The 14,899-nt window shown below is 44.8% G+C and overlaps 1 protein-coding gene across 2 annotated transcripts in view; it reads left to right on the top strand.

The window, feature by feature from the left end:
* Window positions 1-13,496, top strand: part of LOC115129060 (zinc finger protein 385D-like) — a 47,764-nt gene extending 34,268 nt beyond the window's left edge. For both annotated transcript variants that reach the window (XM_029659205.2, XM_029659206.2), the window contains 5 exons: window positions 558-711; window positions 7,356-7,613; window positions 8,092-8,273; window positions 11,733-11,828; window positions 13,039-13,496. In XM_029659205.2, coding sequence (XP_029515065.1) covers window positions 558-711; window positions 7,356-7,613; window positions 8,092-8,273; window positions 11,733-11,828; window positions 13,039-13,281 — 933 coding nt within the window. In that variant the 3' untranslated portion in view covers window positions 13,282-13,496. The remainder of the gene's footprint in view (window positions 1-557; window positions 712-7,355; window positions 7,614-8,091; window positions 8,274-11,732; window positions 11,829-13,038) is intronic.
* The last annotated feature ends 1,403 nt before the right edge of the window (window positions 13,497-14,899 follow it).

Below are 14,899 nucleotides of genomic sequence, written 5' to 3'. Positions count from 1 at the left end.
TTATATATAAATTGCTCTGGATAAGAGTGTCTGCTAACTGACGAAACTGTAATGTTAGATCTCTGGCTTGACGCTGTGGCTATATGACTTGATGACTTAAGAACATACTACTGCATAGTCATTGGGCTTGTTGTTGTATCTTGTGTGACACTCTGATTCTGGTTGTCTCTCTGTGTAGAGCCAGGCCTCATCCCATTACAGGGGTTCTGGTTGTATTGTTTCTCTCTGTGTAGAGTCAGGCCTCATCCAATTACAGTGGTTCTGGTTCTATTGTCTCTCTCTGTGTAGAGCCAGGCCTCATCCCATTACAGTGGTTCTGGTTGTATTGTCTCTCTGTGTAGAACCAGGCCTCATCCCATTACAGTGGTTCTGGTTGTATTGTCTCTCTGTGTAGAGTCAGGCCTCATCCCATTACAGTGGTTCTGGTTGTATTGTCTCTCTGTGTAGAACCAGGCCTCATCCCATTACAGTGGTTCTGGTTATATTGTCTCTCTCTGTGTAGAGTCAGGCCTCATCCAATTACAGTGGTTCTGGTTGTATTGTCTCTCTCTGTGTAGAGCCAGGCCTCATCCCATTACAGCGGTACCAAACACTTCAAGAGGCTCAAAGCCCTCGACCCACTGGACTGCAAGACCAGAGCCCCTGACGCAGTCAACAAGAGCCCTGTCTCTCCCTGCCCTGTGCCACCCAGCTCAGACTACAGTTCAACAGGTTGGTGTGTGTGTGCCAGGGGGGAGAAAGGGTAGACAGAGAGAGAGGGGGATGATGTGTGTGAGCACGTGTGTGTGCGCGTGCATGCGTGAATGAGTGCATGCGTTAGGATGTGTGCGTGTGTATGTAAGTGCACGTGTGCATGTGTGTGTGCGTTCAAGGGTGTATTTGTAAATATGTGCTGACATCAAACACATAAAGGCTCCTTGTAGCTTTGATCATCCAGACCATCCCTTCTAACAGACCCTGCGTTTCCTGTCACCTCTCTCTATCTCTTTGATGTGTGAGGAAGCCTCTCGTCTGTCTATCCTCGCTGCTATATAGAGCAGATGGACTAAAACGTTGAAAGGCATTCAACTCTCCTCTCTCTAAATGACCCTGTATACATGTAGACACACATTCTCACTAATGAGTCTTTAGAGGTTCAAACGCAGCACTTTGCTTGTGTGTCTGTAACATATGCAGATCTGGGAGTATGTGTGCAGGAGTTTGTGTTGTTTGTTAATCCAAGATGGCGTAGCAGTGCAGAAGTGGTTTGTTGTCCTCTCGTTTACTTTTTGTATTTTTAATCTTTTTTTGTATATATTCCACTGTATTTTTCAATCTCTTTTTCCATTTTTAAATTAAATATACCTTCCGGTAACCCGCCTCACTCATTGTGACACAATTCTTTTAGACCCTATCGCCAAAACTTTCATCAGAAGGTAGCCAGCTAATTAGCTAAGTTACTCGCCATTTAGTCATTGTTAGCCACTGCTAGCGGCCTTTACCCTCTGCTCAGGCACCAGCTGTATTTTTAGCCTGGATAATACTTGCCAGCCTCAGACTGTTTTTCTCCACTACAACGCCAGATTCCTGCCGACCATTGATCATCACAGCTAGCTATCTTCAACTGAGTGACCCAGCCCCGAAGCTAGCCCTGAGCCAGGCGCTTCTCCCGGCTAGCAAACAAAATTCCCACAACTACAATACCTCTTTCGCCATCTGGCCCGATCCCTTCGTCGACACGGCGTCCCGCCGTACCACCACGACTGGTCCGCAGACGTAATTCCATCAGCTGTGCCTTCAACTGGCCTTTGCCGGACGACGGAGCAGACGCTTCTACTTACCCTGGACTGCTAACTTTAAACGATGTGTCTCCCGCGTGCTAGCGTAGTAACGACTACCTAGCTGCTTCCCTGTTTCATCTATTGCTGTACATTGGACCCTATGATCACTTGGTAGGGTGGAGTATCATGATAAATGAACAGTCCAGCAGGGCATCAGCTATATAAGCTGATGCCTGCTGGACTGTTCATTTATCATGATACTCCACTTTGTTTACCTTTGTTTATCTGTCGGCCCTAGCCCCGAACTCAGGCCCTGTGTGTAGCTAACCTACCCTCTCTGCCCATTCATCACCATTTTACCTGCTGTTGTTCACTTAGCTGATTAGCTGTTGTTGTCTTACCCGTTGTTGACTTAGCTAGCTCTCCCAATCAACATATGTGATTGCTTTATGCCTCGCTTTATGTCTCTCTCAAATGTCAATATGCCTTGTATACTGTTGTTTTTGATAATTATCATTGTTTTAGTTTACTGTGGAGCCCCTAGTCCCACTGTACATGCCTTAGATACCTCCTTTGTCCCACCTCCAACACATGCGGTGACCTCACCCAGTATAACCAGCATGTCCAGAGATGCACTCAGTGCCTGGGCTTACCTCCACTGTACCTGCACCCCACCATACCCCTGTCTGCACATTATGCCCTGAATCTATTCTACCACGCCCAGAAATCTGCTCCTTTTATTCTCTGTCCCCAACGCTCTAGGCGACCAGTTTTGCTAGCCTTTAGCCGTACCCTCATCCTACTCCTCCTCTGTTCCTCGGGTGATGTGGAGGCTAACCCAGGCCCTGCGTGTCCCCAGGCACTCTCATTTGTTGACTACTGTAATCGAAAAGGCCTTGGTTTCATGCATGTTAACATCAGAAGCCTCCTCCCTAAGTTTGTTTTACTCACTGCTTTAGCACACTCCGCCAACCCTGATGTCCTTGCCGTGTCTGAATCCTGGCTTAGGAAGGCCACCAAAAATTCTGAGATTTCCATACCCAACTACAACATTTCCGTCAAGATAGAACTGCCAAAGGGGGAGGAGTTGCAATCTACTGTAGAGATAGCTTGAAAGGTTCTGTCATACTTTCCAGGTCTATGCCCAAACAGTTCGAGCTTCTAATTTTAAAAATGAATCTCTCCAGAAATAAGTCTCTCACTGTTGCCGCCTGTTATAGACCCCCCTCAGCTCCCAGCTGTGCCCTGGACACCATATGTGAATTGATTGCCCCCCATCTATCTTCAGAGTTCGTTCTGTTAGGTGACCTAAACTGGGATATGCTTAACACCCCAGCAGTTCTACAATCTAAACTAGATGCCCTCAATTTCACACAAATTATCAAGGAATCCACCAGGTACAACCCTAAATCCGTAAACATGGGCACCCTCATAGATATTATCCTGACCAACTTGCCCTCCAAATACACCTCTGCTGTTTTCAATCAGGATCTCTGCGATCACTGCCTCATTGCCTGCATCCGCTATGGGTCCGCAGTCAAACGCGGACCACCCCTCATCACTGTCAAACGCTCCCTAAAACACTCCTGCGAGCAGGCCTTTCTAATCAACCTGGCCCAGGTAACCTGGAAGGATATTGACCTCATCCCGTCAGTCGAGGATGCCTGGTCGTTCTTTATAAGAAATTTCCTCGCCATCTTAATTAAGCATGCCCCTTTCAAAAAATGTAGAGCTAAGAACAGATATAGCCCTTGGTTCACTCCAGACCCGACTGCCCTTGACCAGCACAAAAACACCCTGTGGCGGACTGCAATAGCATCGAATAGTCCCCGCGATATGCAACTGTTCAGGGAAGTCAGGAACCAATACACACAGTCAGTCAAAAATTTGCATCCTGTACCTCTAACTCCAAAAAGATTTGGGAACTGTGAAGTCCATGGAGAACAAGAGCACCTCCTCCTAGCTGCCCACTGCACTGAGGCTTGGTGACACGGTCACCACCGATAAATCCATGATAATCGAAAATTTCAATAAGCATTTCGGCTGGCCATGCTTTCCTCCTGGCTACTCCAACCCTGGCCAACAGCTCCGCAACCCTCGCAGCTACTTGCCCGAGCCTCCCCAGCTTCTCCTTCACCCAAATCCAGATCGCAGATGTTCTGAAAGAGCTGCAAAACTTGGACCCGTACAAATCAGCTGGGCTAGACAATCTGGACCATCTCTTTCTAAAATGATCTGCCGCCATTGTTGCAACCACTATTACCAGTCTGTTCAACCTCTCTTTCATTTCGTCCAAGATCCTAAAGATTGGAAAGTTGCAGCGGTCATCCCCCTCTTCAAAGGGGGTGGCACTCTAGACCCAAACAAACTGTTACAGACCTATATCCATCCTGCCTTGCCTTTCGAAAGTCTTTGAAGGACAAGTTAATAAACAGACCACTAACCATTTCGAATCCCATCGTACCTTCTCCGCTGTGCAATCCGGTTTCTGAGCTGGTCATGGGTGCATCTCAGCCACGCTCAAGGTACTAAACGATATCATAACCTCCATCGATAAAAGACAGTACTGTGCAGCCGTCTTCATCGACCTGGCCAAGGCTTTTGACTCTGTCAATCACCACATTCTTATTGGCAGACTCAATAGCCTTGGTTTCTCAAATGACTGCCTCGCCTGGTTCACCAACTACTTCGCAGATAGAGTTCAGTGTGTAAAATCGGAGGCCTGTTGTCCGGACCTCTGGCAGTCTCTATGGGGGTGCCACAGGGTTCAATTCTCGGGCCGACTCTTTTCTCTGTATATATCAACAATGTCGCTCTTGCTGCGGGTGATTCCCTGATCCACCTCTACGCAGACGACACCATTCTGTATACATCTGGCCCTTCTTTGGACACTGTGTTAACTAACCTCCAAAGGAGCTTCAATGCCATACAACACTCCTTCCGTGGCCTCCAACTGCTCTTAAACTCTACCAAAACCAAATGCATGCTTTCAACAGTTCGCTGCCCGGACCCGCACGCACCCGCCAGCCCGACTAGCATCACTACTCTGGACGGTTCTGACCTAGAATACGTGGACAACTACAAATACCTAGGTGTCTGGCTACACTGTAAACTCTCCTTCCAGACTCATATTAAACATCTCCAATCCAAAATCATATCTAGAATCGGCTTTCTATTTCGCAACAAAGCCTCCTTCACTCACGCCGCCAAACTTACCTTAGTAAAACTGACTATCCTACCGATCCTCGACTTCGGCGATGTCATCTACAAAATAGCTTCCAACACTCTAATCAGCAAATTGGATGCAGTCTATCACAGTGCCATCCGTTTTATACCACTGCGACCTGTATGCTCTAGTTGGCTGGCCCTCGCTGCATATTCGTCGCCAGACCCACTGGCTCCAGGTGATCTACAAGTCTATGCTAGGTAAAGCTCCGCCTTATCTCAGCTCACTGGTCACGATAACAACACCCACCCGTAGCACGCGCTCCAGCCGGTATATCTCACTGGTCATCCCCAAAGCCAACATCTCCTTTGGCCGCCTTTCCTTCCAGTGACTGGAACGAATTGCAAAAATTGCTGAAGCTGGAGACTTACATTTCCCTCACCAACTTTAAACATCAGCTATCTGAGCAGCTAACCGATCACTGCAGCTGTACATAGTTCATCTGTAAATAGCCCACCCAATCTACCTACCTCATCCTCATATTGTTTTTATTTACTTTGCTGCTCTTTTGCACACCAGTATCACTACTTACACAACATCATCTGCTCATCATCATCTGCTCATCTATCACTCCAGTGTTAATCTGCTAAATTGTAATTACTTTGCTACTATGGCCTATTTATTGCCATACCTCCTCATGCCATTTGCACACACTGTATATAGACTTTCTTTTTTCTCTATTGTATTGACTGTACGCTTGTTTATTCCATGTAACTCTGTGTTGTTGTTTCTGTCGCACTGCTTTGCTTTATCTTGGCCAGGTCGCAGTTGTAAATGAAAACTTGTTCTCAACTAGCTTACCTGCTTAAATAAAGGTGGATTTAAAATAAAAAAATAATAATAAATGTATGCATGCCTCAGAGGCGTGTTCATATGTGTTGTGGTGTGCGTGAGTGTGTTAGAGGAAGAGTCTATTCATTTGACTTCATGCCATAGTGATAGAGTGAGCAAGTTTTTCTATTTAGCGTGGAAGAAACAGGGGAACTTTGTGATGATTACTTTGCCAAACAGCCTTATTGCCATTTTAGAGAGACAGTCAATGACAATAAATAAACGCTTACAGGCCTAATCCCCATTAACACATGACCACTATGGGGTTTCCCTCTGGGGAAGCCCTTCCGTTCCTGGTCCGTCTCACTGCAGATAATGGACCGTAATCATTTCAATCCGAAGCCTTTCATTTTCCACTCTGAAAAATGGAAGCAGATTCCCATGGGAAATCTTTGGTTATTACTGAGATTACAGAGGCTAATGAATCTCATAAACACTGTTGCTGGTGTGGTTTTCTATCTCAGTGAGTTATGGTAAAATTTGAGAGACTTGGTCTGCTTCCCAAATGGCACCCTTTCCCAACATAGTGCACCATGGGCCCTGGTCAAAAGTGGTACACTTGTTAGGGATAGGGTGCTATTTGGGATGCATGCCTGCAGTAGTAACCAGCATTAGATGCAGGCCTGCAGTAGTAACCAGCATTAGATGCAGGCCTGCAGTAGTAACCAGCATTAGATGCAGGCCTGCAGTAGTAACCAGCATTAGATGCAGGCCTGCAGTAGTAACCAGCATTAGATGCAGGCCTGCAGTAGTAACCAGCATTAGATGCAGGCCTGCAGTTGTAACCAGCATTAGATGCAGACCTGCAGTAGTAACCAGCATTAGATGCAGGCCTGCAGTTGTAACCAGCATTAGATGCAGGCCTGCAGTAGTAACCAGCATTAGATGCAGGCCTGCAGTAGTAACCAGCATTAGATGCAGGCCTGCAGTTGTAACCAGCATTAGATGCAGACCTGCAGTAGTAACCAGCATTAGATGCAGGCCTGCAGTAGTAACCAGCATTAGATGCAGGCCTGCAGTTGTAACCAGCATTAGATGCAGACCTGCAGTAGTAACCAGCATTAGATGCAGACCTGCAGTTGTAACCAGCATTAGATGCAGGCCTGCAGTAGTAACCAGCATTAGATGCAGGCCTGCAGTAGTAACCAGCATTAGATGCAGGCCTGCAGTTGTAACCAGCATTAGATGCAGACCTGCAGTTGTAACCAGCATTAGATGCAGGCCTGCAGTAGTAACCAGCATTAGATGCAGGCCTGCAGTAGTAACCAGCATTAGATGCAGGCCTGCAGTAGTAACCAGCACATTTTAAAGGTTGATGATGGAGAGAAGAAAGCATCAGGGTTAACTTACCTCTCCTTTCTCTCTCACCACCACTATCACACACACAAACACTCTCCTCACTAATTCACCACTCAACACACTCAAATTCGGTTTCATTCTAAGATGGGAGGGATAAACTTGTATAGATTTCACTCATCCCACCCAAAATGATGGCAGTCTTATTACAATGCTCTATTATATTCTATTATTCTGTGTAGATGTCACATTCAGACCCGTGTTATCACCACCCTCTGCCTCTGGGGTGGCGCCATCGACCTGCAGCCCAGCAGTTTCAATGGAGACGCCCCCTGACCGCTCTCTGTCGCCCTGTCCCATGGTGGAGAAGGAGAAGGAGATGGAAGGAGCGGTGGAGGAGGTCGGAGAGTCGGAGGAAGAGAAGGCTAAGAGACTGCTCTACTGTTCTCTCTGCAAGGTCGCCGTCAACTCTGCATCCCAGCTACAGGCTCACAACAGCGGTGAGAATGAAGCATCACTGACCTGTGTGTGTGTGTGTGTGTGTGTGTGTGTGTGTGTGTGTGTGTGTGTGTGTGTGTGTGTGTGTGTGTGTGTGTGTGTGTGTGTGTGTGTGTGTGTGTGTGTGTGTGTGTGTGCGTTTGTGTGCGTGTTTGCGTGCGTGCGTACTTGTGTGTGTCATCATCATGCTGCAACAAGTCCGTCTTATTAATCAATCTAAGACATCTACAGAGCTCAGGGCTCTTATCAGATCAATACCACACCAATCAATCACTCCCTTCCTTACCCCAAGGCCAAGGCCATTACTGCCATCTTGATCTGACAGGTAAAGTGTATGTTAGGACAGGGCCTCTCTCTTGTCATTATCTCCATTTACACTGAGATGCACCTTTATGTAGTAGCCAGATGTCCCACTTTGTTAATACTTAGTTGGCGTCTCTGCTTCTCACCTTTGACCTATCTGACCTTTCACCCTGTCAGGCACGAAACACAAAACAATGCTGGAGGCCAGGAGCGGCGACGGAGCCATAAAGTCATTCCCCAGGTCAGGGGTCAAAGCCAAGCTGGCCCCTCCCACCGAGGTGTCAACGGGGCTCCAGAACAAAACTTTCCACTGTGAGATCTGCGATGTTCACGTCAACTCCGAGACACAACTCAAACAGGTTAGTTATATAGTGTATGTCAACTCCGAGACACAACTCAAACAGGTTAGTTATATACTTTATGTCAACTGCCAGATACAACTCAAACAGGTTAGTTATATAGTGTATGTCAACTGCGAGACACAACTCAAACAGGTTAGTTATATAGTGTATGTCAACTCCGAGACACAACTCAAACAGGTTAGTTATATAGTGTATGTCAACTGCGAGACACAACTCAAACAGGTTAGTTATATAGTGTATGTCAACTCCGAGACACAACTCAAACAGGTTAGTTATATAGTGTATGTCAACTCCGAGACACAACTCAAACAGGTTAGTTATATAGTGTATGTCAACTGCGAGACACAACTCAAACAGGTTAGTTATATAGTGTATGTCAACTCCGAGACACAACTCAAACAGGTTAGTTATATAGTGTATGTCAACTGCGAGACACAACTCAAACAGGTTAGTTATATAGTGTATGTCAACTCCGAGACACGACTCAAACAGGTTAGTTATATAGTGTATGTCAACTCCGAGACACAACTCAAACAGGTTAGTTATATAGTGTATGTCAACTGCGAGACACAACTCAAACAGGTTAGTTATATAGTGTATGTCAACTGCGAGACACAACTCAAACAGGTTAGTTATATAGTGTATGTCAACTCCGAGACACAACTCGAACAGGTTAGTTATATAGTGTATGTCAACTCCGAGACACAACTCAAACAGGTTAGTTATATAGTGTATGTCAACTGCGAGACACAACTCAAACAGGTTAGTTATATAGTGTATGTCAACTCCGAGACACAACTCGAACAGGTTAGTTATATAGTGTATGTCAACTCTGAGACACAACTCAAACAGGTTAGTTATATACTTTATGTCAACTCCGAGACACAACTCAAACAGGTTAGTTATATAGTGTATGTCAACTGCGAGACACAACTCAAACAGGTTAGTTATATACTTTATGTCAACTGCCAGATACAACTCAAACAGGTTAGTTATATAGTGTATGTCAACTCCGAGACACAACTCAAACAGGTTAGTTATATAGTGTATGTCAACTCCGAGACACAACTCAAACAGGTTAGTTATATACTTTATGTCAACTCCGAGACACAACTCAAACAGGTTAGTTATATAGTGTATGTCAACTGCGAGACACAACTCAAACAGGTTAGTTATATAGTGTATGTCAACTCCGAGACACAACTCAAACAGGTTAGTTATATAGTGTATGTCAACTCCGAGACACAACTCAAACAGGTTAGTTATATAGTGTATGTCAACTCCGAGACACAACTCAAACAGGTTAGTTATATAGTGTATGTCAACTGCCAGACACAACTCAAACAGGTTAGTTATATACTTTATGTCAACTGCGAGACACAACTCAAACAGGTTAGTTATATAGTGTATGTCAACTCCGAGACACAACTCAAACAGGTTAGTTATATAGTGTATGTCAACTCCGAGACACAACTCAAACAGGTTAGTTATATAGTGTATGTCAACTGCGAGACACAACTCAAACAGGTTAGTTATATAGTGTATGTCAACGCCGAGACACAACTCAAACAGGTTAGTTATATCGTGTATGTCAACTCCGAGACACAACTCAAACAGGTTAGTTATATAGTGTATGTCAACTGCGAGACACAACTCAAACAGGTTAGTTATATAGTGTATGTCAACTCCGAGACACAACTCGAACAGGTTAGTTATATACTTTATGTCAACTCCGAGACACAACTCGAACAGGTTAGTTATATACTTTATGTCAACTCCGAGACACAACTCGAACAGGTTAGTTATATACTTTATGTCAACTCCGAGACACAACTGAAACAGGAGAGTGAAATACAGGTTGAGTTTAACAGCATACAAAGAAACACAAAACAAATATAAGAAGGTAAGCATCAGGTTGTGTTGGTACAAATGTGTTGTACTGGTTGTTGTAAGTTGAAATGTTTAGGGTTTATATAAGGTCAGGTGCTTATGAATATTCATCAGTTCATTAGACATGGTTTGGCCTGATTGTTAATAACCATCTGTCTGTGTACGCCACTCAAAATCAAATCCTCCCTTTTATAAATATTTATACATTTAGAAGGCTAAGAACAAATGTACATTACAGAGATGAGAGGAAAAAGTGGAACTTTAATTAGGTGTAGTGTTTCCTTTCATTTCCTGTGGCCTGATATGAATCTATGATTTAGACTGGCCTCATCTCTCTTTCTCTCTCTCTCAAGTTCAAGCTGCTTCATTGGCCTGAAAAACATTGCGTCAATAGTGCCAAAGCAACAATGTATACAATATATGTATACAATATACATTGTAATAATATAATGTCTCTATCTACTTTTCTCTCTCTCTCTCTCTCTCTCTCTCTCTCTCTCTCTCTCTCTCTCTCTCTCTCTCTCTCTCTCTCAGTGTCTCTCTGTCTCTCTCTGTTGGTGTCTCTCTGTCTCTCTCTCTCTCAAGTTAATTCAATGGGTTTTATTGACATGGGAAACATATTTTTACATTGCCAAAGCAAGTGAAATAGATAATAAACAAAAGTGAAATAAACAGTCAAAAGTTATTTATTTATCCTTTATTTAACTAGGCAAGTCAGTTACTGTAAGACCAAATTCTTATTTACAAAGATGGCCTACACCGACCAAACTCGGACGATGCTGGGCCAATTGTGTGCCGCTCTATGGGACTCCCAATCACGGCCGGTTGTGATACAGTCTGGTTTTGAACCAGGTTGTCTGTAGTGACGCCTCCAGTACTGAGATGCAGTGTCTTAGACCGCTGCACCACTTGGGAGCCCACTTGGGAGCAGCACCGCACCACTTGGGAGCCCAATTGGGAGCCCACTTGGGAGCAGCACCGCACCACTTGGGAGCCCAATTGGGAGCCCACTTGGGAGCAGCACCGCACCACTTGGGAGCAGCACCGCACCACTTGGGAGCCCACTTGGGAGCAGCACCGCGCCTCTTGGGAGCCCATTAAAAGTAAACATTACACTCACAAAATTTCTAAGAAATAGAGACATTTCAAATGTCATACAATGGCTATATACAGTGTTAAAGTTAAAGTACGTAAGGGAAAATAAATGTAATTTTATTGTGGCAACAGGTCACAAATGTTTACGTTGTGATGGCACACTGTAGTGTACAAATGGGAGTTTTACAAAATTGGTTTTGTTTTCAAATTCTTTGTGGATCTGTGTAATCTGATGGAAATATGTGTCTCTAATATGGTCATACATTTGCCAGGAGGTTAGGAAGTGCAGCTCAGTTTCCACCTCATTTTGTGGGCAGTGAGCACATAGCCTGTCTTCTCTTGAGAGCCGGGTCTGCCTACGGCGGCCTTTCTCAATTGCAAGGCTATGCTCACCGAGTCTGTACATAGTCAAAGCTTTCCTTAAGTTTGGGTCTCTCTCTGTGTCTGTCTCTGTCTCCCCAATCTCCTCAGCACATCAAAAGTAGAAGACATAAAGACCGAGTAGCAGGGAAGCCAGCCAAGCCCAAGTTCAGCCCGTATGGTCTACCGCCCCAACGCAACCAGTCAGTGAGTACCACATTATTGTATTATGAAATCAAATCAAATTGTATTGTATTTGTCACATGCACCGAATACAACAGTACCTTACTGTGAAATCCTTACTTACTAGCCCTTAACCAACCAGTTCAAGAAATAGAGTTAAGAAAATATTGACTAAATAAAGAAAAGTTTTAAAAATCAAATCAAATCAAAAAGTAACACAAAAATATTACATAACAATAACGGGGCTATATACAGGGGGTACCGGTACCGAGTCAATGTACAGGGGTAGAGGTTAGATGAGGTCATTTGTAAAGTGACTATGCATAGATAATAAACAGAGATTAGCAGCAATGTAAAAACAGGGAGGGGGTGTTAATGTAAATAGTCCGGGTGGCCATTTGATTAATTGTTCAGCAGTCTTATGGCTTGGGGGTAGAAGCTGTTAAAGAGCCTTTTGGTCCTAGACTTGGCGCTCCTGTACCGCTTGCCGTGCGATAGCAGAGAGAACAGTCTATGACTTGGGTGACTGGAGTCTTTGACCATTTTTGGGGCCTTCCTCTGACACCACCGAGTAAACAGGTCTTGGATGTCAGGAAGCTTGGCCCCAGTGATGTACTGGGCTGTACACACTACCCTCTGTATCGCCTTATGGTCAGATGCCGAGCAGTTGCCATACCAGGTGGTGATGCAACCAGTCAGGATGCTCTCGATGGTGCAGCTGTAGAACTTTTTGAAGATCTGTGGACCCATGCGAAATCTCCTGTGGGGGAAAAGGTGTTGTCGTGCCCTCTTCACAACTGTCTTGGTGTGTTTGGACCATGATAGTTCGTTGGTGATGTGGACACCAAGGAACTTTAAACTCTCGTCCCGTTCCACTTCAGCCCCATTGCTGTTAATGGGGGCCGGTTTGGCCCTCCTTTTCCTATAGTCCACGAACAGTTGCTTTGTCTTGCTCACATTGAGGGAGAGGTTGTTGTCCTGGCACCACACTGCCAGGTCTCTGACCTCCTCCCTATAGGCTGTCTCATCGTTGTCGGTGATCAGGCCTACAACTGTTGTGTCGTCAGAAAACGTAATGATGGTGTTAGAGTCGTGCCTGGCCACGCAGTCGTGGCAGTACTTTACTGGAGGTTTTGTTGTGGACTGATTGTGGAACGTGTGATAGCTGTATGGTGGTGATCACATTGTAGAACAGTTGTAGAAAGATTTTGATCATGTTGTTTTTGGTTTCCAGGTTGGGATCGCTCTGAGGAAGGAGCAGGACTTGGCGAAGCCTCTCGCCTCGTGCCTCTTACAGCGCCATCTCTCCCTTGCTGCTGCTGCTGCCATGGCAACCCTGTCCCCGTTTCATTTGCGCCCTGCCCCTATACCTGGCCCTGCCATCTTTCAGATTCAGGCCCTCCCCCAGACCTTGTTACATCCCGCCCCAGGACCTTTTCGTACGGCACATACATCAGTTCTGTTCTCACCGTACTGACCCAGACCTGCACCAGACTTGGCCTATACCTGACCCTGATCCAGACCCGTATCAGATGGACCAAAACCCAACAGAACCTGTGGGACCAGTGCAGACAAATTATGGTCTAGAAAGTGTGTATGTGTGTGTTTGTGTAAGTGTGTGTGCATTTGTCATGTGCGTGTGTTTGTCAAGAAATATGAGTATTGTTTTTCAATAAAGAATATGTTGCTGGCTGTGATGTTGTGGAGGTCTATTTTTTAAGAAAAATCCCATCCGTCCTTGTTTACAAACACTGGAAAGTGAGATGTAATCTACATCTCGATTAGGCTGATAGAAATATTTATTATTTAGTTGAATGATTTTTGATTTGAACGTCATTATTTCTATATAGCCTACACTTTCTCATTGTGAACTTCTAACCCGAGTGGGACGGGTGTGGCTTTGTGACAATGATCAAAAGAGCAGCTGCTAACGGGTTTGACAGCTCCAACGCAGTTCCACCTCCGACATAACAAAAACATCAGCTCGGCTATCGCCAGTTAATTAACACTTCATCTGATTGAATCCAGGCCAAAGTCAGCCACAAATAGAGCCAGAGGCAGACAACAAGAGACACAGACAGAAGCACATCCCTCAACCCGTACCTCAGTGAGTAGAGAAGCCATCTGAACCCTTCTGCTACTAAAGCTAGCTTACAGTCTGACGCTAATCCCTTTTTGGATACCATTCAAGAATTTCTCGAAAACTGAAATAAATTAAGAGATCCTTCATTTGGCTTCAAACGAGGGGCCTTCATCAATGATTTATTACTTAGAGTACAGATAATCCCCTGCCTTAACTCCTTCAGATAAATCACAACAGGAATGTGCTCCTTGACCGTGACTTTATTGTCTGGGAAATGTTGCTGTGTACAGGAGGACTCCATGCCCCATGCATCTCTGTAGAGTTACATTTTATCAGACATATGTTGTTAAATCTAATGTTTTGGTGGGAGATAGTCTTTAAGAAGGGGTCAACCAAAATCAAATACAACTATTTGATGATGACAACCTTAAATGGGGGGGGGCTGGAAGTTGTGTGCATTGTGACTAATACATGCCTAGGGTTGCAAAGCTACCAGTAATTTACCAGAATCTTCTACCAGAATCTTCTGTAATTTTGGTGATTAAAAGAAATTCTATCAGAACTTTTATCATTTATACTTCAATAACTTACTTTTTTAAAATTGATATGCAGTATTGATATCTGTTTCCATATTTTCTAGTAGATAGACCATATGATTCAAGAGAAAATAGCCTAATTAATGAAAAAATACAATACCATTATTTCAATGAACTCTGCAACTCTTCCAACTATTGACTTTCACAACTGTCACCAGTTTCCAGGCCAAAAATATAATATACATATTGACAAGAGGAATACCTATGTGAGAATGCTGTTCATCGACTACAGCTTGGCATTCAACACCATAGTACCCTCCAAGCTCGTCATCAAGCTCGAGACCCTGGGTCTCGACCCCGCCCTGTGCAACTGGGTACTGGACTTCCTGACCGGCCGCCCCCAGGTGGTGAGGGTAGGCAACAACATCTCCACCCCGCTGATCCTCAACACTGGGGCCCCACAAGGGTGCGTTCTG

The sequence above is a fragment of the Oncorhynchus nerka genome, linkage group LG4 (assembly GCF_034236695.1).
Source record: "Oncorhynchus nerka isolate Pitt River linkage group LG4, Oner_Uvic_2.0, whole genome shotgun sequence".
In the NCBI taxonomy this organism is placed as follows: domain Eukaryota; kingdom Metazoa; phylum Chordata; class Actinopteri; order Salmoniformes; family Salmonidae; genus Oncorhynchus; species Oncorhynchus nerka.
The sequence above is the reverse complement of the archived record's forward strand: the minus strand, read 5'-3'. Positions and strand labels throughout refer to the sequence as shown.